Source organism: Balaenoptera musculus, chromosome 3, assembly GCF_009873245.2.
Source record: "Balaenoptera musculus isolate JJ_BM4_2016_0621 chromosome 3, mBalMus1.pri.v3, whole genome shotgun sequence".
Taxonomy (NCBI): domain Eukaryota; kingdom Metazoa; phylum Chordata; class Mammalia; order Artiodactyla; family Balaenopteridae; genus Balaenoptera; species Balaenoptera musculus.
The window spans coordinates 124678015-124705675 of record NC_045787.1 but is presented as its reverse complement, the minus strand read 5'-3'; the positions used below and the strand labels follow the sequence as shown (position 1 = coordinate 124705675).

General features: G+C 41.7%; 2 protein-coding genes and 1 long non-coding RNA gene across 8 annotated transcripts in view; 1 reads left to right on the top strand and 2 right to left on the bottom strand.

The window, feature by feature from the left end:
* Positions 1-2278: 2278 nt before the first annotated feature.
* GRPEL2 (GrpE like 2, mitochondrial) lies at positions 2279-12523 on the bottom strand. 2 transcript variants are annotated; one of them, XR_005019451.1, is made up of 5 exons: positions 12417-12523; positions 10000-10153; positions 8972-9053; positions 5110-5543; positions 2279-4561 (listed from the first exon to the last, which is right to left on the bottom strand). XR_005019451.1 is itself a non-coding variant. In XM_036848715.1 (4 exons), the coding sequence occupies exons 1-4, from the start codon at positions 12491-12493 to the stop codon at positions 5179-5181; spliced, it is 678 nt and encodes a 225-aa protein (XP_036704610.1). In that variant the 5' UTR covers positions 12494-12523; the 3' UTR covers positions 5093-5178. The 2 variants fall into 2 exon arrangements, 1 of the variants encoding a protein (XP_036704610.1); XM_036848715.1 differs by lacking the exon at positions 2279-4561 and having other exon boundaries at positions 5093-5543.
* A 177-nt stretch (positions 12524-12700) lies between these two features.
* LOC118893360 overlaps positions 12701-27661 on the top strand; it is a 130464-nt gene continuing 115503 nt past the window's right edge. The window contains exons 1-2 of the long non-coding RNA XR_005019459.1: positions 12701-12873; positions 25827-26002. This is a non-coding gene — a long non-coding RNA (uncharacterized LOC118893360). The remainder of the gene's footprint in view (positions 12874-25826; positions 26003-27661) is intronic.
* Positions 14973-27661, bottom strand: part of AFAP1L1 (actin filament associated protein 1 like 1) — a 72244-nt gene continuing 59555 nt past the window's right edge. For 4 of the 5 annotated variants that reach the window (XM_036848828.1, XM_036848829.1, XM_036848831.1 and 1 more), the window contains 4 exons: positions 23532-23696; positions 20949-21127; positions 18831-18959; positions 14973-16850 (listed from right to left, as the gene is read on the bottom strand). In XM_036848828.1, coding sequence (XP_036704723.1) covers positions 16827-16850; positions 18831-18959; positions 20949-21127; positions 23532-23696 — 497 coding nt within the window. In that variant the 3' untranslated portion in view covers positions 14973-16826. The remainder of the gene's footprint in view (positions 16851-18830; positions 18960-20948; positions 21128-23531; positions 23697-27661) is intronic. The other variant, XR_005019458.1, reaches the window with a different exon arrangement.

Sequence of the window (27661 nt, the reverse complement as noted above, 5' to 3'; positions counted from 1 at the left end):
ACTTGTTTCAGCATATGCTGAAACAAGGCCAGATGCTTTCAAGACTGCTGTTAGTTACTACGTGTATTTGCAGTTCTGACATACAGTTTATGTCTCTGCCTTCTACTTAAAAACAAAAGGTAAGAGTTTCATCCACTCTCCTTTCATAGGGGAGGAAAGGTGGGAAGGAAGGGATAAGCTCCCATTTTCACCCTCTAGGAAAACAAGAGCAGCTCACTGTGGCTAGTTTACCACACTATGAAGGACAGATTTCCTCTAGCAGAAAATAAAATTGGGGATGAGTTTCAGGATAAAATAAGGAAAATTCATGTTTATTCAGTCAGATTATGGCTAAGAGAAGAAATGGGACTCGGAGAATAGTAAAAGGGCATAGATCTGAGTTTCCAACCAGCTCTGTGAGTCTTAACGGGCCAATCTAGATTACTAGTAAAGTAGTAGATGAATAAACATGCATTTCTCATATTAAAAAGAAAAACTTTTTGGCAGTATTTGTGTTAGAATGGAAAACCTTTTAAGTTCATTTCCAGACTCAAGATAGTCCCTTAAATTATCTTTTAAAACAAGCATTCACCATCACTTTGTGCCATGTTCTCTTATGTGCTAACAATATAATTCTTGCAGTATTTTAATAGGGTAAAATCATATTAACTTTAAAACTCAACTTGACTCTACTTTGCTTTTAATTTTAGGGTCCTCGGTAACTCTAGATTCTAGAGCTGTATTTTCTTCTGTTAGGAAGTTCTTCCAATCCTACAACACATCGATGATGTGTCTCAAAGTTGTAGGACAAGTTCAAAAAGGCTGTTTAAGAGGAAAAGCAAGGAGGCATAATTCTGGTGGCCGAGGTGCAAAACTAGTAGTTTGACTGGGAGTGAGGTTGGGTGACTCAATCAGTTATTTATTGCTGCATAACAAACCACCCCAAAACTTAGTGGTTAAAAGTAACAATCATTTATTTTGCCCTTAAATCTGCACTTTGGGCAGGGATCAGTGAGATCAGCTCATCTGTGTTCCATGTTATGTCAGGTGGGGCTGCTCCACTGGGGACTGGAGAGTCCACTTTCAAAGTGGCTCACTGAGATGGCTGGCAGGATGGTGCTGGCTGTCAGCTGAAAGCTCAGCCATGGCCCTCAGTTCCACTCCACAGGCTACTTGAGCTCACTCTTTGGTTTGATGGCTGGGTATCAAGAGTGAGCATCCAGAGACAGGAAGGTTTGGGTCAGAAACCAGCAGTGTCACTTCCCTTATATTCTGTTGGTCCACATTCAAGGAGATTTTGGAGTCGTGTTTTAAAACCTCCAGTGAAGGGCTTCCCTGGTGGCGCAGTGGTTGAGAATCTGCCTGCCAATGCAGGGGACACGGGTTCGAGCCCTGGTCTGGGAAGATCCCACATGCCGCGGAGCGACTGGGCCCGTGAGCCACAATTACTGAGCCTGCGCGTCTGGAGCCTGTGCTCCGCAACAAGAGAGGCCGCGATGGTGAGAGGCCCGCGCACCGCGATGAAGAGTGGCCCCCACTTGCCGCAACTGGAGAAGGCCCTCACACAGAAACGAAGACCCAACACAGCCATAAATAAATAAATAAATAAATAAATAAATAAAATATTAAAAAAAATACTTAAAAAAAAAAAAAAAAAACCTCCAGTGAATTTGAGAATGTGGACAAAGTCTGAGTGGACAGGAATAAGAATATACTTACAAACTAGCACTGAGAGTATGAGGAACAATGGTTATGGAACCAGGGTATGCAGACAAGACTGGAAGAATGATGAAAATGCAAGGCCAAAACTACAGGAAAGGCTGGTTCCAAAGAGGGGCACTTAGCCAGGAGGCTGGGTATGTGGAAGCCAGTGGAGAAGCAGAGGTAAAGGAAAGGCCAGGCAAAGGTTGGGGAAGGGCTTATGGAAGCAGGAGGCCACATGCCAGTAATCTGGTTGAGAGGATGGTCAGAAGTCCTGCAGTTCAAGTGAAACGATTAAAGCAGGTAAGACAATTAGAACCAAGAAGCGAGCACAAGAAAAGGCAGTGCCAGAGAGGAAGGCAGATCTAAGAAATACATAGATATCAGAAGGAAGCAAGTCAAGGAGGTAGAAGAACAGACAAGACTTCAACACCAAGGCAAGGTGTGGAATGCCTACACTGCATCCGCTTGGCTGGGCTGCTGGTACCTCCACTGAGTGTCAACAAGGTGAGTCAGCAATCAGTGAAGTGACCACGTCAATACACAATATGAATCTGGCAGACAAAGACACTAAACACGTGAAACACAGTTATTTCAATTAAGGTTTTATTAAAGTTGTTTCCGAAGATTATATTTCATCCTTAGTCTTCCTTATTAGATTTTGCTTTAGTGTTTAAGAACCTTTCTTCACTTATTAAATCCTTTGCCATGAAAGAGCACCACAAGCTTATATCAGTATCAAACTGAATAATTCCTTTATGGCAGTGAGGAAAATCCACAAAAGATTCGTAAAATCCAAGTACTAAAGCACCAAGATCCCTCTTCAAATAAGTCAAAGCTTCCTTACACATATCATCTGCAAGCCAATGATGTCTTTTTACTTTACCATCAAGATGAAAATAATTAAGGGCACTGAAACAATTTTCTTATTTCTCCAGTCTAAAAATGTAGATTTCCTTGTTATGGTTAAAACAGACAAACACAAAAAACAGAAGCTAAAAGGAAAATAAGTTCAGTGTGATTGATTAGCTTACAATTTTTTTTTATAGTCAAGCACCACTTAACCAGTCTTTCCCTTCCCCTAGACTTTAGGCAACTATAAAAACATACGAAAAACAATGTGTATAATAAAAGGCAATAAAAATAAATATTTGAGGGCCTACTGTAATAGGCAATTTGCACATTTCGCTTAATCCTCGCAATATTTTGAGAATTATAACCATTTTACAAACGTGGAAGCAGGCTCAGAAGAGTGAAGTGACTAGGCTGGGAATTATGTTCAAGTTGATGCCTACTAAGCATATGCTCTATTATGCTGCGCTGGCTCGTGAAAGCCCTTCAGCATTTTGAGATTCTCACTGTTATAGCTCCATCTTCTAAATTTATACTTTTAAGTCTGCAAAACTACTGAATAATAGAAGAATCTAAAATTATTCTCAGTCTACTTGCTAAAACAGGAGGTTGCAAGGAATATTTACAAACTCTTCAAGTAATCAGAACATTCCACACCTAAAATTATGGTTATTCTAATTCACTGGTAATGATAGCTAGTGATCCAAGAACACAAAGGAAATCATAATTGGCTCATTTTCTTGTCCTCACTATTTGTCAATCTCAAAGGAATGAAGGCAAAAAAAGACAAATTCCTATTGTGAAATCTGACTGCTCATTATATTTACAGTATGCACTTAGTGGAATGCCAAAAGAGGTTCTGGTTTTAAAATCTCACCAACGGTCTTTTGCTTGCATCTTAGAAGCATGTATTTGTTTTTTTTAAGTGTCTAAATCTGGTGGAGGTGGTAGGACTCATTGGGGGATGCTTTGTTGATACATGCTTGTGTAGTATGCTAGAACTACCTATGATGTCTAAGAGGATAACTTTCACCACCCCACAGAATGGGGTCATAGAGTTCAAGTAGAAATGGATTTATTTTATGGGTAAGTAACTTAAACCTAAACCTGGGCAATCTGGACACCTAACAACATTTAATTCTCTGCTGGGGACATATTTGCATGTTTGTTATAGAACTGTTGAATCTTAAATGACTGAAGTTAATATCTAGTTGTTTCTTACTTAAGTTCTCACTAAAATTTAGTTTACTAGTTTTAGAGATTTTTTTTTTCTTTGAGTCTAGTCCTAAAAGGACTATGTTTTCATACTTCAGAAGAAGCTGAAGGGGTGAGATTAGATCATCATGAAGGCTGCTTCTAACATTAAAATAACCATATGACCTCCTTTCTAATGTCCAATTGATATATATATATAGATATATATCTATATCTATATCTCATTCTTTCACTAACTCATTTATTGAATAAATTTTTTACAGAACACTATCTATAAGCAAGACTGAAATAAAAAATATACACATAGGCTCATTAACTCTAGGAGGTCAATACATAAAAGGGGAGCTAGATGTTTACACATGTGACATAAGACAGACACAAAAACTAGGAAATAAAGCTTGTCAATGTAAGAGAGGTAGTGAATTGTGAGTACCCCCCACCAAAAAAAACACCCCAAACCTAGCATAACTAATGAGGAATCATGGGACCCTAACATTTTTTTGTCCTGACCACCTCCCCACGTAATCTAATAAAGGATCATAAGGTAAATCTGACAAAGTGGCAGAGGATTTAAGGGCTGGTGGAAAGAGAAGTTGTGGGTAAATTACCTATATAGACCAATTTAGGTCTTTAGCTGTTGGTGCTGCCTCAATTTCCCTGAAATGATTATATACCTAGGGAGGAGGCTGAAAACAATTTGAAGATAACTCAACAAAGAAAGCACAAGGTTTCTCGGCCATACTTGCTTGAAAGGGACCTCGTATCTTGATTTCTTGCCAGTCTCTGCCTTCCAAGTCTTGCCTGGGCCATTAGCCTTGTAAATGGGATTTGAAAAGGGACAATGAGTGTGAATATGAAGTCTATCTGGCAGGAACTACAAGGACAAAAGATGGCTAAAAGAAAAATAAAATAAAAATGGGAAGTCCTGAAAAATCTACGTGCATAAAAATCAACCGAAATGATTTAAATTCATACAACTATAAAGCTTTATCATTTAAGTACCCAAATGTTAAACCAATCCCTACCATCTCCTTTTTCCACAAATACAAGATTCTATACAATTCCTTTTATAGGGACCATTAGTAAGGAACATTTAGTTGAAAATACATAAACATATACTCATTTCCACCTTTAAAAAAAATTTTGGATTGAAAGTCATCAGAGTACCAATTTAAAAATAATTTTCTTAAACATATTTTGATAAGGCCACAGGAACACTTGTCACATTGTTCAAATGCCCAATGGCAAGACTTCTGATGAGACCAAACAGGTCACATTAAATCAAAAGAGTATCTTAGAAATAAAGCCAATATGACTAAATCCAAAACAGATCACATGAAGTACCTCATGTACAATACGAACCTAGTTTAATAAATAAAGGAATCACAGGTGACTGCACTCCGGGAGAACTTTCAGTTCCTCTGGGCCCATTCATAGTCTTCTCTGAGACTCCACTGCCACTTCCACCTGGGCGAGTCTAATGGTGCGGCCATGAAGCTTGTAGCCATCCTGCCTTACTAATGCCACAGTGCCAGGCTGCACCCCAACACCAGCTGGCACATGACAGATGAGTTCATGCTCATGAGGGTCATATTTGTCACCAATGGGTGTCATCTTCTCCAGGCCATGTTTGGCAAACACGCTTTTCAGCTTTGTTTCTAAAAGTGACAAGCCTCGGAAGATCTTCTCCAGAGTGAGCTTCTGGTCCCCAGGCTCTGTTTCTTCAGAAATACACTCTGTAGTCTTCTCCAAAATGTCTGCCACCTCCACCAAATCCTTACAGAAACTCTGAATTCCTACAGAGAAACCAAATACTCTTATTGTTTGTGAGGAAACCACTCTGCTCTTGAGGGTGCAGTTTGGGGAAGGCTCAGAGAGCTGGCTGGTATACTGGGTACCCCAGGAAATGCAGAAATTGCCACAAAGGATTCAGGGATCATCACCAGTGATTACCCCTGAAACCCAACTGACAAGCCAGCATTTCTCTTGGAAGGCATATGACTAGGAAGCATTCTGGGAAATGGGGAAGATGGTTAGAACCCAAGAACTAGGTGAGACTATATACAAAAGGTTCAGAAACCTGTCCTTTAAAAACTTGACTTATATGCTTCTTGTATCTTTGTTGCTATTCACCTTTAGTACTAAGTTATGTATATTTTGAAAATTCCCGCCTGTCTCATTTGTGGAAAGGCATACATTCTCAATAGGAACAAGACATTAGTATTTCATTGATGGGGGAATAATAAAAGAATAGTTGACAAGACTGTGCTAAGGAGGAGTCAAAGAGTGGTTTATTCTTGAGGATTAGCTAAATAGGAACAGGAAAAAAATATACTCCACGGATGAGGTAAGTCTCCTAATGCCTGCTATGAAGTTATATACACTTGCTGGAGACAGGCCACCAAGCTTGTCTAATCTTTTTAGAGTCACATAAACTTTATAAAAGTGAACTCAGTTGTTGAGAAATCTCATTACTCCCAATGCTGCATTCTTCATTCTTCTTACAGAAATGGTAAGGAATATCATCATCACAGATACCTATGGTAACACAAAGGCCCTGGTAGGAGCTGGTGAGAGGCGAAGGACTTTGTTGATCTAGCTTTAGTCCAGCGACAGGTTTAAGGCCCTGTGTCAAAGCAGACAGCCAATAAAAGAGATGATGACAGAGGAGAGATGTCCCAGGTATGTACTGCCTGGATGGGAAGGAATGACTGACAGAGAGGCAAAAATTCTACCTTTAACTTCTGGGTAATAGAAATCCATTATAGCTTCTTGAGCAAAACAAGTTGAAGAGGAGTCAAATTGTCTAGTAACATACACAATGAATGTGGGGTGCTGGGGGCATCACAGATGGGTGAGAAGAAAAGATATAAGAAATGGAAGAGAGCTGACTGAAGTAATCTTGGTATAATATGGTCTGGAGTAGGAGAGGAGGCAATGGAGAGGAAAGAGTGAAAGCAGCAGGCCTTTCCAGGGAACTAGACTTGGTGAGTTCCACAAGATACCTCTCCCATCACTATGAGGGATGGTAGCCATATATATTAATGGCTGTTAATGACATCAGCTGAAAAGGTAGAAGAGATTAGCTAAAGGCTTGAAAAGTATACTGATAAAATTTGGAATTCCATCCAAGAGGAAAGAATGTCTGATAAAGATCAATCAGGGACATCAAAGGCTTTCCCTGGCTATACAAAGGAAGACAAATACTCAAATTGAATTTGAAAGCTGTAAGTTGCTGGACTGATTTGTACACTGCCATCCTACAAAAAGTCCTGGCTTCTAGTCAGTAAAGCTGTATGAATCTGAGTAAACAGAAGCCTAGGTTCTCTTGTCTGTACAGTGAGGGGTTCAGTCTCTGATCCTATTCCTATTACTGTGTTACTTCAATAGATGGTTGGTGTCCGCAACATTTCTTAGAGGGAAAAAAAGGATCTCTGTGACCTGTTTAAGAGAAAATGGGTTACTGAGACAAGACTGTCCCTGGAAGGAGGATAGTCATCATGCTATACTGTATGTTAATTAAATGACAATGAAAGCTTTCTTCTTTTTTTCTACTTCCATGCTCACTGAGCCATCTTCAATTTTCTAAGTATTCCTGGCCATAAGAAGAAATGACCCAAGCAAATGACTTATGTGGCATGTTTTTTTGCTTGACACATTTTTCTCTATAAATTAACAAATTAGATTACCAAATTCTTTTGAGTTTATTTAATAAGTATTTGTTCCTGAGAACCTTATTAATTCTTGAGGAAACTGACATAAGCCAGTTCCTCATGCATCGAAGCTTGACTTCTGCTAAGCCAACTCACCCTGCTCCCCTCAAGCAGGCAGGAAGTCTTCCCCTTATCACAATTGTTCTATTTGCTACAAAAATTCCCTGTGGTTAGAGGTCAGTAGACTTTTTCTCTAAAGGGCCATATAGTACATATTTTACGTTTTGTGGGACATGAGGCAAAATCAAGCATCTTATGTAGGTGACTATTTAACAAAAGAGAAAATAAACTTCCACAAATTTTTTCTGATGAAATTCAGAACTGTGTTTATGGACTAACAGGTGGCAGGCTTGGCCACTGAGCCCTGATAGCTGGAAATATGAGACTAAAACTTGGATGAAATATCAGGAACACAATTGGGGGGTCAGTATTTAGCTATTCAGGAATACAGTTTGGGGGTTAGTATTTACTCAAAGTCTTGAAACATGATATCTGCAGCACTGAACGAAAAGCAGAAGGCTAAGCCAAAGGACTAGGGTTGGACAGGACAGGAATGGAGTGAATCCCCTGTACAAATAGCGGATAAAATCCAGAGAACAGGAAGGAGTGTGATATAAGGGAAAGAATAATACATTAGGGATGAGGAATCGAATGGATTCATATCTACACCTGTTGTCAAATAACTTTTTCTAGCTTGCCTATAAGAGGAGACTGGACTAGATAGAATCCAAGGGCCCCTCAAGCACTCCATTCTATGTGTAGTCAAAGTATAATGCTCCATATTAAACTGTGAGTACAGCAAGTAATCACAGATTTGCCCTTTACTCTTGAATCCCTGTTATTCAATTAACATTTCCGTGAACAAATTTGGAACAAGAAGTGGTGCATTTAGGAAAAAATTTCTGAACGACTTTTAAATGTACCAAAAAGATTATTCAATGCCATCAGTGAAAAAATAGATTCAATCTAGCACAGCTTTCAGGGTTATCTGATTCCATGTAGTCTGAACCTTTGAGTTATAACTCAGCAAGCTGTAGAACACTGAGAGTAATGCAAATGATTTTTGTCTATAGTTGTGAAAACTGTCTGGTGGAGATACAGTTGATTACTGCACTAGGTTATGGACCAGTTTTGCTTATGTGAAGCAAATCTCAGCATTTATGACTGCCTATGTGTCTGCCCTTTGGATTCTCTTCTGAACATCTTAATGATTCACTTGTTCATTAATGAGTTAAACAGAATTGCCTGTATAGGCACTAGAATGTTAACTGTACATGCTTGAAAAATAAAATAACAAAGGTCAGGTGAAAATAAAGGCAAACATTACTTTAGCAAATGGTTCACTTGACAACATTCCCAAAAAGCAGAGCAGAAAGCCTAGGGGGATAGAGGAAGGGTAGGGTATAGATTGGTTAAGGACCCAGATGTGTCTTTTGCTAAGTTCAGTGTGCACAACTGTTAGTAAGTGCCCTTAAACTAAAAGGTATTTTTATTATTAATAAACCTCTCACCAAATATCTTGGCATCTTCTACACATCTCTGGGTTCGCCTTCTTATATTTTCACCATCAGCTATAGCTCTCTGGTATCTCACCTGAGCATCAAAAGCAAAGTCAAAATGATAAGAAAACAAATGCCTATTGGTGGAAAAGAAACTTTTTTGCTTACTTTACAAATTTCACCCTTGGTATAGATTTTTATTAAAACAACAACAACAGCAGGAGTTGTGTAGGAATCTTAGATCAGCTACTCCAAATTCCCAGTCATAGCAGGAATCTCTCTTTATAGCGGCCCTGATAGGCCGTCATTTAGGCTGCCAGTTTGAACACAGAACAACTGTTTTCAAGCTCATTATCTTGAGAAAAAGCTTTCTTTTTCACCTTCAGGCAACACTGCCACCCTTCAACTTTCTTTTGTTGAACTGAACTCTAGGATAGCCAAGAGTAAGTTTTAAAAATATGTCATCTATTTGAAGGCAATTATTTAGCCTCTTTAGTCTTTTCTTCTTTCATTCTTATAATCCCTGGTTCCTTTCATTCCTCTCACAAGACACTTTCCAAACTCCTTACCGTTTTTGGGTGGTCCTGCTTTTGAATTACTCTAATTATTTCTCTTTCTCAAAGTCTGTCAGTCTAGTATTGGCACAGTAAGCCAGAGGTAGTCTGATTGGCAGAATACAATGATAAATGACATCACTCATTCAACTATTAATTGAGTGTGTACTACATGCCAGGCACTGTACCTCCTTTGAAGCTACCAAAATATCAGGTATCTAAGTACTGTGACACACCAGGGAACTGAAAAGAGATGAGTATCCGCAGTCAGTAATGTTTTTGAACTAGTACAGATTATTTTGCCTAGTATATCTAGCAAGAGGGGTAAAGAGCTAATTAGAAGAAACAGTTTAAAAACTGACTTAAAAAACTTTACGTGGATATTTAAATCAGAGAAAAGATGTGAATATAGATAATATAAACAGATAATAGAAAATATGATATATGTTACAGAATATATGAAGAGATAATATAAAATCTACCCACTGTTAAATCCTGGACTTCCTTCTCCAGTTTAACAGCTTTTAGCTTTAAGGCTCGTTCTGCAAGAGAGGGCCCAAGTTCATCAGGAGGGTCCTCAGAATTGCAGTCTTCACCAGCGGTTCTCTGGGTGGCAGTGCTGAAAGGATGCAGCCATCCCCTAAAGTGGGAGGGAGGTGGTGCATTATGAAGAAATGCCGTCACAAACAGCTGAAGTTATAACCAGGTTCAGAGGCTGGAATGTTTCCCAGATTGACTCTCTCTAGACAAAGTGCTTTCAGTCTCAGTAATAATACAAACACTTATAATGTGCTTGCTAAATGCCAGACACAGTTGACAGGGTTTTACTTAAATCATCTTTTCATCTTACAACATGTGAGATAAATACTATCATCATCCCTATTTTATAGATGAGAAAACCGAAGCTCAGAGAGGCTTATGACTTGCTCAAGATTACACAGTCAGTATTGTTGAATCACGATACTGAGCATCAGGCAGTAGAAATAGCTGGAAGTGGGGACACAAAAGTCAGTAAGACAAAAAGAAATTATAATACCTAGAACCAGCAGGGCAATATCAGAAGCAAGAATTCAAAACAAAAAGCCGTACAGTTCAGGTTCAATCCCTCATTATATAGGTGGGGAAAATTAAGCCCAGTAAAGGTACCTTATCGAATTGGAGTGAGGCCTGGAATTCTAAAGCCTTCTTGATCACAAGCTCTAAGTAAAAGCAAGGCTTTTATGGACGAGAACCTACACTAAGAGAAAATGAGTTGGGAGCTCACCTATATGTAAAATCAAGTCAAACAAAAACTTATAAAACATTTACTATATGTTGTGGACGGTGAACTATATACAGGTGAATGAAACAGATCATATAGATATATAGTTCAGTTCACATAAAAAGTTTAGAGTAGGGGCTAGTTTGTAGATCTTGGATTGTAGCAGTTCTGACCCCCCTGTTCAAGGAAGTTTCCATTACACCTCCTGGATCATCATAATTTAATATGAAGTAAAACCATCAAGAAATCTGTGAACGCAAAAGGTCTTTAAAACAAATAGTTTATTTATATAAACTGGTATATATTGAAAAGTGGCCACTGAGGTGAAATTTAAGCAAAGGTTTAAAGGGGGTAAAGGAGTTTACTTCAAGAAAGGGAAGAGGGAACCATCAGTATAAGGGTGTGGGCAAGATTACTTTTATCTTCCAGGCCAGTCCTGAATTCAGTTATTATGACACAAGATTACACATTTTTAGTCTGAAAATTGGTCACCACTGATCTGGGACACATCACACAGGGTGAAACAGATCCTTCCTCCTAAACTCCTAACAAATTACATTTATCCAATTGAAAGGAGGTCAAAATATCCTCAGGGCCAGTTGAAAGGGCACACGGCCAGGGCCCAAGTCGTGAGAAAGTGGGAGTTGCGGCATATCCATTCAATTGCTACTGTTTCAGAACTGGAGTCGGGGGAAATTTTATTAGAAGGGAACATTTTCCTTCTGATCACTTCCCTACACCAAAAACTGTCAAAAAGACTAGGAAAAAAAAAAAAAAAAGCTTGAAACCCGGAATTCAACCTCTCATCCTAGTGCTGGGTCAGGTGTGTTAAAAAGGTAACAGATAGTTATGCAAAATTTCTGGATTTCACCGTAATTTAATTTACTTTTCAGAGATCCAACCTGACCCATCCCCCTACTCAGCAATTTTTATTCTTTCCGATAAATAAACTGTCAACGGGGAATAGTCCCTAAGAGTAAGTAACATTGGTCACTAATTTTAAAGGGCCGATTCTACAGCCCTGACTGGTTTCCGGTCTGGGTTCCACCACTTCACGAGTATTTAAGTTTGGAGACGTTACTCAACTTTTCTAAACCTCAGTTTCCTCAATTAAACGGGAGAATAAAGAGAACTACCCATAGTTCTGCAATCGGCGTGATAAATGATCAGTAAAAGTCGCAACCGATGGATAAAAGTAGCAACCGGAACTTCAAAGTCCCTAAGGCAGGTGGAAGGGCCGTTTGTAAAGACCAAGTCCAACGGCCTTCTTTTACCGATGGGTAAAGTAAAGCTCAGATACGATCACACAGGGTGTTGGGAGAGAATCCCAAATTACCCGCAGACACCAAAGCTGTCGAGAAGGGGGTGGGAAGGGTACATCCCCAATTCAATCGACGCTCGGGCTGAAGAACAGTTCCCACCTCCGAGGGCGTGACCTCGGATCTTTCCACCTTCCTCGGCCCGGCAAGGAGACAAGGCTGTAGACCTCAGTCTCCCGCTCTGTAAGATGGGGCCGTGAGCGCCCAGTCGTAGCGGCCGAGAGGTTTGGTAGGTCCTCTCGCCCTCCAGCCTAAAATCGCCCCTCCGGATCGCTTCTCCTGCATCGCCCTCACGTCCCGGATCCCCGGCCTGCCTCGCTTACCTGCCATCTGACGCGCCACTCGAGGCCAGGAGGGGCTGCATCCGCCGCCGGACCGCCCACAGGAACCTGACGGCCATGTTCCCCACCTCGGCTGACTGAGGCTGCGCACGCGCACTTGCCCCAAGTGACGAGATACGCTCGCTTCAAAAACCACGCTTCCCGGCAGCCTTCGCGGGAAGGCGTTCTCTCTCTGGGCCCCGGATGGGAACGCTGCTTGTCGGGTTGGCCCTGCGCCGTTTCCTACCCGGTCTTCCGACGAAACGCAACCCTTCCGGCCCCTGGAGTATTCGGCGAGTAGGTTGGTTTCCTGTCACAAGGGCGTGGGCTCTGTGCTAAGCGCGGAATTCGCGGCGACCAAAGGGAATAACTGCTGTACCCTCAAGGAGCTTACATGAAGTTATGCACAACAAACAATTGCTAACGCCCTATAAAGTCAAAATATGACCGGTGTTTAAAGGTGAGGGGCTTGGTGCTGCGGAAGCCTAGAGTATGATATGGCCGAGTGTGGGGCGTTTTCCCAAAGGAAATAACGTTTGAACTGAAAGCGGAATAATGAGTAGATGAAAAGAAGAGGCAGCTGGTTCAGGTAGAGGGAAACAGCATCTGCAAAGTCAAGAGGGAGTGTATTGCGAGTAAGGCACTGAAGTACTTGAGGAAGCGGAGGAGCAACCCAAGACGGTGGTTAGGCAGGGCCAGAGCACTTGAGGAATTAAAAAAGTCGAAGCCTGATTCTCATCTCCCATCACTCTTTCCTGCATTTTTTTCTCCAATTCCCCCTTTCCCCCCGACTTACTGTGTTTTAAAATGTGTATTTTCTCATTTCCCCCCACTAACGTGTCAATTCCATTAGGGCAGAGATTTTTTTTGTCTGTTCATGCTTAATGAACAGAGTGGAACAGTGCCCTAATGTAGTTCAAGGTTTTTTTTGTCTAATGAACTTGAGTCTTACTCTGATTGCAATGGGAACATGTTACGATGCCTTTACGTGTTTAATGGGTCACTGACTGCTGTGAGGAGGAGATTGGGTCTAAGAGGTGGGGAGACAAGCTGTTGGACTGGTGCGTGCACAGAAGGGTTGTATTCTGTCCTGGGGTCTTCTCACTGGAGAGACCTTTGTAAACCACTTTATCTAAGGTCGCTACTGTTTTAGTTATGTCCAGCACTTTTGCTGGGTTTTGTTCGTTTTCTCAACTAGGGTATGAGTTTCATGAGAGTTTCTGTGTTGTTCACAGCAGTGATTTCTGACATCGAGTACAGTAGGTGCACATAGTAGATGTTCCAGCATTTGTTGAATGAATTAATGAAGTTGGATGGTGTCAGTGGAGATAGGAAGAAGTGGATGAATTTTAGAGAGATTTAGTATGGAAAACTGACAGGTTGTGAGAACGGACTGGTGATTGGGGTTGAGGGCACTTGGAGTTGCCAGACTAGTCACTGGATAGTCCCTAATGTCAACAAAAAAATTTTTTTAAGGGATGGGAAGTGTGCCTTCAACATTCTGAATCTTCGCCACAGGATGGCTTACTTGTATGGTAGCTATTTGGGTCATATTTTTTCTCTGCCTGTCTGTGAGTTCCATAAGGACAAAGCTAGAGTCTTCTGCATCCTTATATTCTATCCAGGGCCTAGCTCAAATGTGTTGTAACCAGCAACCTAATGTTTCCTTTTGGCCCTAGGAAAAGAACAGCATGGTTTAAGGAGGGATTATGATCCTCTTTTACATATGAGAAAACTGAGGCTCAGAGAGGTTGGTGAACCTGCTCAAAGACCCCCACTGAGGAGCCAGTGATACTAGAAATCTGATAGTCCAAACACTTTGCAGTGTTGGGGAGGATGGAACTTCAAGTCCACTTTAGAACCATGACCCTACACTTTGAAAAAACAACCAAACCAGAACTGGCATCCATGTTTTAGCCATTTTGTTACCACTTCTCTTAGCTATGTTACACCAAATGTGCTGCATCCACTTATTCATCTATTTATTAAGTGTTTGTGTGCTTCTGAATACTGCAGTGCAAGAGGAGGGGGGGACATGAGTGAAATAGAGCCTTGGAACTAAGAGGAGGGGAGTTCTAGGGTCAGACTTCATGTATTCAGGTGCCGGCTCTCCCACTTCCTAATTGTGGGCTTTAGCAAGTTACCTAACCTCTCTGGGCTTCCATTTCCTGAACTATGAAAACTGGGTTAATAGAACCTATCTCACAGGATTTTAGTAAAGATTAAAGGGATAATACCTAGAAAAGTAATTAGTTAGCACCAGGATCGGCTACATAAAAGGCAAAAGGAAAGTGTGGAGCCCGTTCAAAATTACTAAGAGGGTAACAGCAGAGCAATAAACCAAGCCCAGGGCTCTGCTAGGTGTGGAGTTGACTGCACAGGTTGTATGCCTGTGTAGCCAGTCATGGCTAACAGTGTCTGATGCGTGGTGAGTGCTCAATAAATGTTAATTATTAATTTCCTAGGGTACCCCCTCTCAAAGAGCCAAGATCTATTGACGGCAAAAGGCACTTAACCTCAAAATAACTACATAAGAAAGAATGTGACACACACTGCGGACACAGTTGGATTGTTGGGTGCCATTCCAGGACCCACATTTTAAAAAAGAACATTGACAATTCAGATTATGTGAACTCCTTTGTTACTGAAGACACTCAGGTGGAATCTGGATGAAAGCTGTCAGTTATAGATTGGTTGCCTTTTAGCTTTTGGTGGTTGTAATAACCACATGAAAGTCATTTCTTCTTCAGTGGAAAGGACACAGGATTTTGAGTCAGACGTTTCTTATCTAGCTAATAAGAAGAACCACTATGGCTGAACATTGCCTATTTCTTGGATGCTGTACAAGATGTTTCCTGTGTATTAACTCATTGAATTCCCCCAGTAGTCTTGGGAGGAAAGTATAGTTGTTAACCGGGTTTTCCCCCAGTAGTCTCGGGAGAAGAGTACAATTGTTAACGTGGTTTTCACAGGTAAGGAAAACAATCAGAGAGGTCAGAGTCACAGCTGGTAAGTGGCAGAGGCAGGGCTCAAGCAGCCTTGTCTGGATCCAGGCTCATTAGCCCTAAGTCTTATGTTCTGCCACTGGCAGCCAGGTGCTTTTGGTCAGGTTATTTTACTTGCTTTGGTCTCTAGCTACCTCAGAGGGTGATAAAGTTTGGGTGAGGCTCAAGTATGTAAAGTCTTAGGTAAGAAAAGTGTGTGCAGCCTCTAGCAAAGTGTCCAGAGGTTATTCTGGGATTTCTCTTCTTTCCCCTTGAGCTAACCTCTGAGCTTGTACAGTTAAATGGTTTTATCCTTATTGGAGGGAAAGGTGGTAAAGACCTATAAAGTGCCTACAGTGTTGAGAAAGTAGTGAGTGGCGCAGTTAGGAGACTGCCTGGGACTTGAGGTCCTTGCTCCCCTATAAAAATATCAAGTGTCTGTAAAAATTTAGCACCCCTGTGGCAGAAATGAGCCACCATCCTCTTGGTTCTCCATGATAGTTTTACTTGATAGCAGGTATGAAAGGGCAGACTGGTGGGCCTCCAAGTGCAAGGTAAGGTTAAAGACAAGGAGTGTCACCTGGATTTATAGCCATAGCTCCCAGAGCCTGAGTGCCATATAAATTAGGTAGGGGACTTGATTGACAGCAAATGACCCCATCCTACAATGCCTGCAACATCCTGTGGACATTAGAAATCCATGCTTCTGTCACTGAGTAGCACTGTGAGCTTAAAGTATGTCAGCTGCTGAACCTCTCTTTGCCTGCTGAACCCCTCTTTGCCAGATCTCTGATTTGTAAACACTCAAATCAGGGATTCTGGATTCTGCATCATGAGGATTCTATAATCATGAGGAATGATTGTAGAATTTGCGTGATCTCTGTAGTTTTTGTTCACTTCATGCAAGTTAGGGATAATTGTATTGATTTTTCAGCCTATTTATCTTGCCCAGCGGTTGTCAGTAATGCCCAGTATGAATCCATTCGGCACAAGCAGGATCAGATGATCAGGTCCTGTCTCTTCATACTGTACCACCAATGCCTCAGCACTGCCTTCCTTTTTCCTAAGGACTGGGAATGGGATGCTGAGAATGGGATGGAATGGCTTATTCAGGTATGCTTTCATTTCTTCTTTAGAAGGGAAAGCAAAGACATTTAACAAAACCTTTACGACTGTGCAGATTTCTGTCTCCCTCCACCCCCATTTCCACCCTCTGTAAAGTTATAAGGATGCCCTCCATTTCCCTCTTCTCTCCTACTTCTTCCCTCCCCATGTCCCCTATAATCATGCAGACAATAAAGGCTGGTCTTTTGGGTGCCCCAGAGAGTGTGGGCTACTTCCAGTCTTCTGATGTCTCCTTGTGAAAAAAGCATTTCTGCCTTGGATGGACAAGGTGTTATCTCCTTTGGATGAAATCCTCATCCTCTTTCTAGGTCTTCTTCATTTCCCATTCCTGAAGTACAGAAAGACAGGAAGTATCAGTTTGTTAAATATTCTAGTGTAACCTGCAGGATAAAAACATACCACTGCACCTAATTATATAAAGATCTCCATGGCCAGATCAGAGAGTCATGGGTCCTAGTCCCACTCTCTTTCTTTGGCCTTGGGTAAGTCATTTCTCCATGCTGGGTCTCATCGCTAAGGGGGTTCAAACACCACAGTTTGTCTTTCTCAGACAAGGAAACTGGGGCCCAGAAGGAGCTGGGGAGTGCGTCAGTGCTTTTCCACAGCACCGTGGTTTGGGTAGGAGGCTGATGGGAGAGAGGCCAAAGCAGCTTGGTAAGGAAGGGTGAGGGCAGGCAACCCACAGGGCTCTGTTCGTTCTCCCAGGGCTGTCTAGGAGTTCACCTGAGATGAATACTGAAGTCAGGGCCAGCAGTGAATGGCTTTTTACCTATTAAAAATCCATGGCATATCCAGCCAGCCCAGGAGGGGATAGGGTGAACCAGGGCAGAAGATGATGGTTAGAAAATTCTTGGTGGGAGGATTCTCCATTCCCAACCTCTCCCTCTCAGGTCTTCACCACCTTGACTGCAGTTGCTCAGGGCAGTGACCTAGGAGTCATCCTTGATTTCTTTCTTTTCCTCATCCTCCGCATCCTCATCAGCAAATCCTTCTGCTCTGCCTCCAAAGCCAGCTAGTTACTATCACCTCCGCTAAACCTTTCTAATCTCTCATCAAGGTTAGTTCTTCTAACTGATCTTTCTTATCCCCTCATCCATTCTCAACATAGTAGTCAGAATGATCTTTTAAAAATGTAATTCATATCTAAGAATTCCTTGGTCAGAATTTGCCAGTGACTTTCCATTATGTTAGAACAAAATCCAAAGTTCTTCCAATGGCCTACAAGGATCAAGGAGAAGCAAACTATGGCTCATGGGCCAAATCTGGCTCACTACATGTTTCTGTATGACCCACCAGCTATGACTTTTCAGATTTTAAATGTTTTTTTTTTAAAAAAATAGTTTTTTATGACACCTGAAATTTATATGAAATTCAAATCTCAGTGTCCATGAACAAAGTTTTATTCGGACACAGCCATGTTAATCATTCGTTTACATATTGTCTGTGGCTACTTTCCTGCTATGATGGCAGAGGTGACTTGTGAAAGGGACCATGTGTCCACAAAGCCGCAAATATTTACTGTCTGGCCCTTTCCTTTCCAGAAAAAGTTTGCTGATCTAGATGATCTGGCCTTCGGCTGGTTACTCCTCTAATCTCATGTCCTAATGCTCAGGTATTTGTTTTTCAGGTCTACACTTTCTTATCTGCAATTCTGAAATCCAGAGAGCTCTGAAACCAAAACATTTTTTAAGTGTTTTGGCACAAACTCATTTAGTGGCAAAAACTGACCTGAACTGACATGAGGCTGTTTGTAATCTATTTATTCAATGTGGTGTGAATATTCATGTGTCTTGCTATAGAATTATCAATGTGTTTGCTTACAGAGTACCTCCTGAGAACTTGGGGTTTTTCATCATATATAGTATATGCACCATATTACCTTTCTAAAATTCAAGAAGTTCTGAAACACAAGTTTCAGAGATAGTACTGTGGACCAGTATCATGGAGTGAGCTATGGACTTGGAAGAGATGGATTTGCATCCCAGCTCTCTCATTGATGCCCTGCATAACCTTGGGCAAGTCCCTTCACTTAGTTTCCTCACCTACGAAATGGGGCCTTTCATGTCTCAAAACATATTGTAGGCTCAGAAACCAAAGCTTGTTAGAACTATGTGTTAAGAAAGAATAAGTAGGTTCTGAAGGAGATTTGAAGGTCTTGCCCTCTGAGCAAAGTTCATGAGTTTTACTGCGTGGATATATTGGCAGTTCTCTGCCTTTCTCACTAGCTGACTTTTTGGTTCTTGGTGAGGTTCCATAGAAAGGAAGCTTTCAGATCTCTGAATTTTGATTAGCTGATCTATGGCCGTACCTTGGCTTTTTGTAGCACTCTTCCTTGGTTGGAGGCTACGATGGATGGGCTCCTCTTCCGCAGCTCAGAAACACAATTGACAGGGAGAGGTTGCTCTGGGGCATTGTTCTGGGGTTTATTTGCAGTTTCCTGTTGATGACAAGAAATAGTTACATAGGTGAGGTCTAGTGCTCGCTACTTACACCCAGCCTGCCCTCAAAAGAATGCAAGTAGAAGGCACTGTGCAAACATGTCAGCATCAGACAGGGTGAGGGCTAAAAGATACTTGAGGGCCTTGGAATAAAGTTAATGACTAAAATTACTAAAATTAAAATTACTGAACCCTCACTATGGACCAGGTTAGCTCATCTAGCCTTTTCAATCCTATAAAGCAGGTACTATTATTATGTTGTCCCATTTTACAGATAAGGAAAATGAGAAGGTCAAGTCACTGCTCAAGGCCAGAAGGCTGGTGAGTGAGACAGTTGGGATTCAAATCCCACAGTCCTGTCTCTTAACCTCTCTCCTGTATTCCTTCACATTTTCTACACTGCCTTTACTCATATTTTCCAGGTGATTGCTTAGTACCTTGCTGAATGTAGTTCCTTGAGTGTGACATACTAATGGCTAAGCCTGTAAGGAATTTAGAGAAGACTCTCTGTCTCCAAAGGCCATCACAAGGATCAAAGTGGAGAGGAAAGCCCTGTGGAATGTGAACATCAGGGCATGCTGGTGGGAGGAAGCAGCTGGGATGAGGGAACCACTTCTACTCCTCCACCAGCCCTCTGTGACTCTGGGAAGTTGTTTTGTCCCTAGCCCCTAAGCCCTTCTTCTGTAAATGAGGTTGGAAATGCCCCACGGAGTGGAAGTGTAGGAGTGGAAGAAACTGCTCTGGCTTTAGAGTCATGAGGTGTGGCCTGACCTTGGACAGCAATAGGAATACTGTTCCCAATGACAACTCACATCAGACCAGTTATTTCATCTCTCTGAGTCTCCATTTCCTTGTGTAAAAGCAGGTATAACATTTATTCATTTGACAAACATTTATTGCACTTCTACTATTTTTCAGATTCTGAAGGACTAGGGCTATAATGATAAACAAAACAGACATAGTCCAGTTCTTAATAAAAATACAATCTAGTGGGGGAGACAGAAAGTAAGGACATGAATATACTATATATACATGTATACATATACATATATTCACACACAAATTGTGGTTAAGTGCTATGAGGCAGAATAACAGATGGAACTGTTGTTAGTTTAGACCAGTGGTTCCCAAATGGGGGCAGTTTTGTCCTCCCAGGGGACATTTGGCAATTTCTGGAGACATTTTTGGTCATCATAACTGGGCATGGAGCTACTGGCATCAAGTGGGTAGAGGCCAGGGATGCTACTAAATATCTTACAATGCACATGACAGTCCTACAAAAAATTATTGGCAGTAGTGCTGAGGTTGAGACACTGATACAGACTGAGGTCCGTGAAGTTCTCCCTGAGGACATCCCATTCAAGGTGATGGTTGCTGGGAGCATTAGAGATAATGGATTCAAAGCCCTGAGTACAGGGACTGGTACACTGGGGAACCTAGGAGAGGGCATGTGCCTGGTGGCTAAAGCAAGGCTCTGGAGTCAGACTTCCTGGGTTTGGGATCCTGTCTCCCACTTAACTGAGTGACCTTGAGCACGTAATGCAACATCTGAACCTTAGTTTCCTTGTCTGTCATATGGGGTGAATACACATAATACTACCTCATAGGACTGCTGCGAAGATTGTGTGAAATCATACAGGTTAAGATGCTGTACTGGCCTGTGGTAATTGAGCAATACAAGTTTGTTATTCTTATTCAGTATTGTATGTTATTATTATCAATAACCCCAAGGCCACTTCTAAGATCACATTCAGGATAAAAAGTCAAATAGTAGTGCTTCAGTGGAGAGAACACAGGCCAGAGAACTTGCTCCAAGAGTCTCTTTCATAGCTGTGCCACTTATGGCATGTTTCCTCTCCTCTTAGGGCCTCAGCTTTCTCATTTGTAAATAAGCATAACTCCTACCCCCAAAGAATGATCATGAAGATCTGTAGCATACGAGGGGATTGAGGAGCAGCTGCCCCTGGTGCAAAAGGGAGTAGACTCACCCCGCTCTTGTTCTTGCTGTTCACGGAGAGCCCCAGGGCTGGGCCCCCTGCCAGGGACTGCTGCAAGCGCTCCTTCACAGCCACCAGCCGCAGCTCCAGGTCGATACGGCCCTCTTCCTTCGCCCTACACTGAGCTTCCAGGGTGGCCAAGGCCTCTTCCAGAGCTTTTAACTTTGCCCCTGTGTCCAAAGACATCTATAAGATATAGCTGAGCCTGGTTTGGCCAGAAGCATCAGGGAGTTTGGCAGGGCCTCAGGCCCTAGTCTGCCTTCCCAGAGGGCCTTTCCAGGCCTCACTCCTTGTTAAGGGATGGACTTTGGACCTGGGGTTCCAGCTCCATGCAGGGGTGTGTGGTTTTTATCTGCCCAATACCCATTTCCCCATTCTCCTCTCATTCCCTGTAGTTTGGATGGGGATGACTTCACTCCTAGTTCAGGGGATTGGCACATAACTTAGACCTGGCCCATAATTATATCTCATTTTTTGGTCACAGTGGTTGGTTTAGGGATCAAAGCTGGTTCAATCAAAGTGAATCCCGAGGTGTTTATGGGGGCTATCGGGAAGAGAAGCCTCTCTGCTGGAGTGGCTGCACGGATTGGGTGACGGCTAGAGCTCTGTAGCCTTTATACCACCATGAGGGGCAGAGAATGAAACCAGTGTAGGGGAAGGCAGAAGCAAGAATTAGAGAAATATGTTTCCTGGTGACATCATTTAAGTCCCTGGACCCTGTTATATCTGATCACTTAAGTTTCCAATTACATTTTTCTTTTCATTTCTAAGCCAGTTTGACTTTGGTTTCTCTTACTTGTAACCAAGAATCATAACACAGGCTTTACATTGATCACAAGTTCCTGCTAGGATTTTGCTGCTTATTCAGTTTAAGCCAACAAACCTATATTAGGACCTTCTTTGTGCCAAGAGCTGTTTTGGATCTTACCACGTTTAAAGATTAGTTCCATTGTTTGTCCTGAGGAGGCTGCGCTGGAGTGTTTTCTAGTAATGGTTGTTCTTTTCATTCATTTGTTCATTCATTAATTCATTCGTTCATTCAGTAAATAGTTATTGAGCACTTGCTAGGTACCGGGCACAGTTCTGTGCCCTTGGGATATATCAGTGAACAAAACAGGCAAAGATCTTTGCCCTTATTGAACTTACAATTGTGTGTGTGTGTGTGAGAGAGAGAGGGAGGGAGGGAGGGAGAGAAAACAATATAATAAATATAATAAATCTAAGATGTCAAAAACTGATATGCTATAGAAAAAAACTGAGCAGGACAAGTTTGGACAGTCAAGTTGACCTGCTCCATACCCTAGTTCTGACTCTTAGAAAGTTCTTTATATTCAAACCAAACTGCCTTTTTTTTTTTTAAATAATTTTTTAAAAATTTATTTTATCTATTTTTGGCTGTGTTGGGTCTTTGTTGCTGCGTGCAGACTTTCTCTAGTTGTGACAAGCGGGGGCTACTCTTCATTGTGGTGCGCAGTCTTCTCATTGAGGTGGCTTCTCTTGTTGCAGAGCACGGGCTCTAGGTGCACAGGCTTCAGTAGTTGTGGCACGTGGGCTCAGTAGTTGTGGCACGTGGGCTCAGTAGTTGTGGCTCACGGGCTCTAGAGCGCAGGCTCAGTAATTGTGGCATACGGGCTTAGTTGCTCTGCGGCATGTGGGATCTTCCCAGCCCAGGGCTCGAACCCGTGTCCCCTGCATTGTCAGGTGGATTCTTAACCACTGAGCCACCAGGAAAGCCCAGAAACCAAACTGCCTTTATGTGCCTTCTTCCCATTGATTCTGGTTCCTAGCCACACAGAACAAGTCTTTAAGCCAGAACTTCTCAACCTGAGGCTCGTGGACTCCCAGGCAATCTATGACTCTGGGGGCACAGGAGCTCCTGAAATTGTTTGCAACATTGTGATTTGTGGGGGTTTTCTCCCTTAGGAAAGGGTCCATAGGTTCCATCAGATTCTCATGGGGCTATGTGACCTTGGATGTATTCTTTATAAGGACAGGACCTCTGTTCCCTCCAGCATGTTCAGAAACCTCAGGCTGAAAGTGTACTGAACTGCAGCTATACAGAGAATTCAACAGAAACACAGCAGAAAGCGGGGTGCAGAGGAGCCCAGGGCATGCAGGGCCTGCAGAGGTCACGGTCCTGGATTTCAGAAGAGGATCCTGGTAAAGTGTCACCATCCATTATTCCCAGTACCTGAACCAATGTATCACACATTTGGGTGCTCAGTGCATATCTGTGAATGAATGAGTTAATGTGAGGTTCAAAATATCTCTTCCATGATTCTAAGGCACACTCTGTTTTTCACATTTTAGCATTTCTAAAATCAGATCTCATTTTACCACATTAAGTGTACACATTTGTACACTTTTTCATCTTCTCACTCTAAAAGCAGTTATTAAATCAGTGGCACTTCCATTAGTCAGGAGAGAGGATGATGATGAGGAGGAGGAGGAGGAGGGGGAGGAGAAAGGGGAGGAGAAGCCCACCTATTCCTGGTAAGAAACCAGGTGGCAGATGCCAGGGGAGGTGTCAAGGATGAGACCCCCTTGTGCTCAGGACCACACCCACATAGATACCTGGGCTGTTCCGAATGGCTTCCTTTAGTTCCCTCTTTTCCTGCCGCAGTGCCATCAGCTCTGTCCGGATTGTCTCTTTCTCTTTCTCCAGCTTTTCTTTTTCTACCAGGTACCTCCTGGCATCCTCCTCAGCTCGGTTCTTACCGTACTTATATTGATGGGCACCTGCAGAGATGAGGCAGGAAAAGGCCCTCAATTCTGAGCTCTGGTGAGAGTATTTGGGTGGTGTTAGCTTCTCTCTCAGCCTCAATCTGTCTGTCTATAAAATGGGAATATTTAGGTCTATACCCCTGGATATATTTAGTGTGAAGGAGAGGAAACAAGGAGCCAGAGGGAGGCAGTAGTGCACAGGGATGAGGAGTAAGGGCTTTAGAACCAGACAAATCAAGGTCTGTGTTTTCTTTTGCCCTTTACTGGTTGTGTGACATCAGGCAAAGTGAATGTGGTGTTTTTGTGCCTTCCCCCTAGGCTTTACTTTCCTCACTTGTAAATGTGGGTATCAATCAAATTTACCTCTTGGCACTGTGATAAGGTTTAAAAGAGATAATTCAGGGGCTTCCCTGGTGGCGCAGTGGTTGAGAATCTGCCTGCCAATGCAGGGGACACGGGTTCGAGCCCTGGTCTGGGAAGATCCCACATGCCACGGAGCAGCTGGGCCCGTGAGCCACAATTACTGAGCCTGCGCGTCTGGAGCCTGTGCTCCGCAACAAGAGAGGCCATGATAGTGAGAGGCCCGCGCACCGCGATGAAGAGTGGCCTCTGCTTGCCACAACTAGAGAAAGCCCTCGCACAGAAACGAAGACCCAACACAGCCATAAATAAAATAAAAGTAAAAATAAAAATAAAAAAAAAAAAAAAAAAAAAAAAGAGATAATTCATGAAAACTACTTAGTATAGTACCTGGCAAATAGTGCTTAGTAAATGTTAGATAATAATGTAAAACAAATTTTGTGATGCATACACACTTCGGTTTTAGAATTTTTTTTTAATAAATTTATTTTATTTGTTTATTTTCAGCTGCATTGGGTCTTTGTTGCTGTGCGTGGGCTTTATTTGTGGCGAGCGGGGGCTACTCTTTGTTGCCGTGCGCAGGCTTCTCTTGTTGCAGAGCACGGGCTCTAGGTGTGCAGGCTTCAGTAGTTGTGGCTCGTGGGCTCTAGATCTCAGGCTCAGTAGTTCTGGCGCACGGGCTTAGTTGCTCCGCGGCATGTGGGATCTTCCCGGACCAGGGCTCGAACCCTTGTCCCCTGCATTGGCAGGCGGATTCTTAACCACTGTGCCACCAGGGAAGTCCCACACTTTGGTTTTAAAAGGGCATTTTTATAGTTAACTCTTGGTACACATAAGATAAAGAGACAGCTACATGTAACTCATCTACAGAGAATTGAGAACTGTGGCTAAAGTCAGGCATTGCCCATTTTATTACTGAGAAATGGGTGGGGGGAGAGAGGGACCTCATAGTCTACTGTAGGCTCTACACTATGGTGGACGATAGCTACAAATTATCATGGCAAAAATTTATTGACCATTTACTATATGCTATGCTATTTATATGCGTTTCTATTTAATCCTCACAAAACTCACTATTATTAGCTCTACTTTATTGTTGGGAAACTGAGGCACAAAGAGGTTAGGTCTCACTGCTAATTATGGAAGAGCCCAGGTTTGGACTCATGTCTGTCCAACTCCAGCGTCCATGCTATGCAATACTGCTTTAGCTTGGGCAAGGTCATAGTCCAACCTCTCAGTGAAAGTTTTATTTATATTTTTATGCTACAGACAGCCACACATAGTCCTTTGTAGGTGGGGTGTGGAGTGATTCCCATGGTTTGCTGATAATTGGGGGTCTTGTCTCTCCAGCTCTGTAGGGATTGCAGTGGTCACCCATGACCTATGCAAAAATCAGTTCCTGCTACAACTACCCTGCAGTTCAAGCCTCATTATAAATAAAGCATGGAGGACAGAGAAGGGGACGCATGGCTCCCCGTACTTCCCAGTTACACAATGGCATCCCAAGGGAGTTGGCTCTCAGACTTTTGGATTTTATAGACTGGTAAAATAAAAATAAATAGGGATACCAACAAAGGGTTGTCACCATTATGTTGTATCGGATAAGGACCTTAAAACTACCAGTATTATTATTCCCACTATTTTCTATTTATTTTCTGTGTTAAAATAATATTTTAACATCCTGAGTTGGACACAAATGTACAATAAAGTAGTTGTTTATACTGAATAGCATTAACTTTATGAAAAACTTTATGCACTGTGCTTATTTTTCTCATTTCATTGCAGATGAGTAAAAACTTCCTTAGGGACCAAACCAGCAAGTAGACTCAGCTTTGGGAGCCATTACCCTGGTCCACCTTGATGTGTCAGCACAACAGAGAGCAGCTTACTTCATACCCAGCCCTGTAATGCTTGAGTCACTCAGATGGTGGTATAGAGGCAAACTAGATTGTTTCTAACCGGTAAGTTTTAAGGAGCTACAATTCTGTGGGTCTTATAGTATTAGTGATAAAACAGAACTGCCCAAGCACCTTCCAGAAAAATCTGGGCCTCCATAATGAAGGAAAAAAGGAATATTTAGTGTCCAAGTTAGTAATGTAACTAATACATAAATGTTGTAGTATGTATCAGTACTTCATTCCTTTTTATTGGTGAATAATAGTCCAGGTGATCTTAGGGGGAAACCTTCCATTGTGTCTGATGAGAAGTCAGCTATTAATGTTATTGGGATCCTTTGTAAGTGATCAATTGATTTTCTCTTCTGCTTTCAAGATTTTCTTGTCTTTGGCTTTATCATTTTGAGCATGATGTGTCTTTCTTGGATCTCTTTGCCTTTATCCTACTGGAACTTCACTGAGCTCCCTGGATATATAAATTAATGATTTCAATAAATTTGGCAACTTTTCAGCCATTATTTCTTTTAGTATTTTTTATGCTCCTTTCTCTTTCTTTTCTCCTTCTAATGCTCCCTTTATGCATATGTTAGTGCACTTAATGGTGCCTCATATTTCTCTGGGGCTCTGTTCATTTTTCTTTGTTCTTTTTTCTCTCTGTTATTTGGAATGCATAATCTCTGTCGATCCATCTTCAGGTTTACTGATTCTTTTGCCAGTTCAAATGTACCCTTGAGCCATTTGATAGGACATTGTCATCTTCCTTTCCTTTCCTTTTTTTTTATTAACTAAAGTTCATACTTTATTAGATTTACTTAGATTTTACCTGATGTCCTTTTTCTGTTGCAGAGCTACTACATTACATTTAGTCATTGTATCTCCATAGGCTCCTCTTGGCAGTGACATTTCTCAGATTTTTTTTTTCTCCCAGTTTTATTGAAATCATAATTGACATATAGTACTGTGTAAGTTTAAGGTATACTGCATAATGATTTGACCTACATACATCATAGAATGATTACCACAGTAAGTTTAGTGAACATCCATTATCTTGTATAGATAACAAAATTAAAGAAATGGAAAAAAATTTTTTCCTTGTGATGAGAACTCGTAGAATTTGCTCTTTTCGCTTACATATATTATGTACAACAGTGTTAATTATATTTGTCATGTTGTGTATTGCATCCCTGGTATTTATTTATCTTGTAACTGGAAGTTTGTACCCTTTGACTACCTTCATCCAATGTCCCTCTCTGTACCCCCTGCCTCTGGTAACCACAAATCTGATCTCTCTTCCTATAAGTTTGTTTGTTTTTGAACTGTATTTGACCTACCTTATTATATGTTAGTTCCTGGTATACCTCATAGTGATTTGATATTTCTATACATTTAAAAATGATCACCATGATAAGTATAGTTACTATCTGTCACCATACAAAGATATTATATAATTATTAACTATATTCCCTGCACTGTGCATTTCATACCCATGACTCATTTATTTTATAGCAGGAAGTTTGTGCCTCTTAATCTCCCTCATCTTTCTCCTCCCCCCATTTTCCTCCCCTTTGACAACCACCTGTTTGTTCTCTGTATCTCTGACTCTGTTTCTGTTATGTTTGTTTTGTTTTTTAGATTCCACATATAAGTGAAATCATATGTATTTGTCTTTCTCTCTCTGACTCATTTCACTTAACATAATACCCTCTAAGGCCATCCATGTTGTTG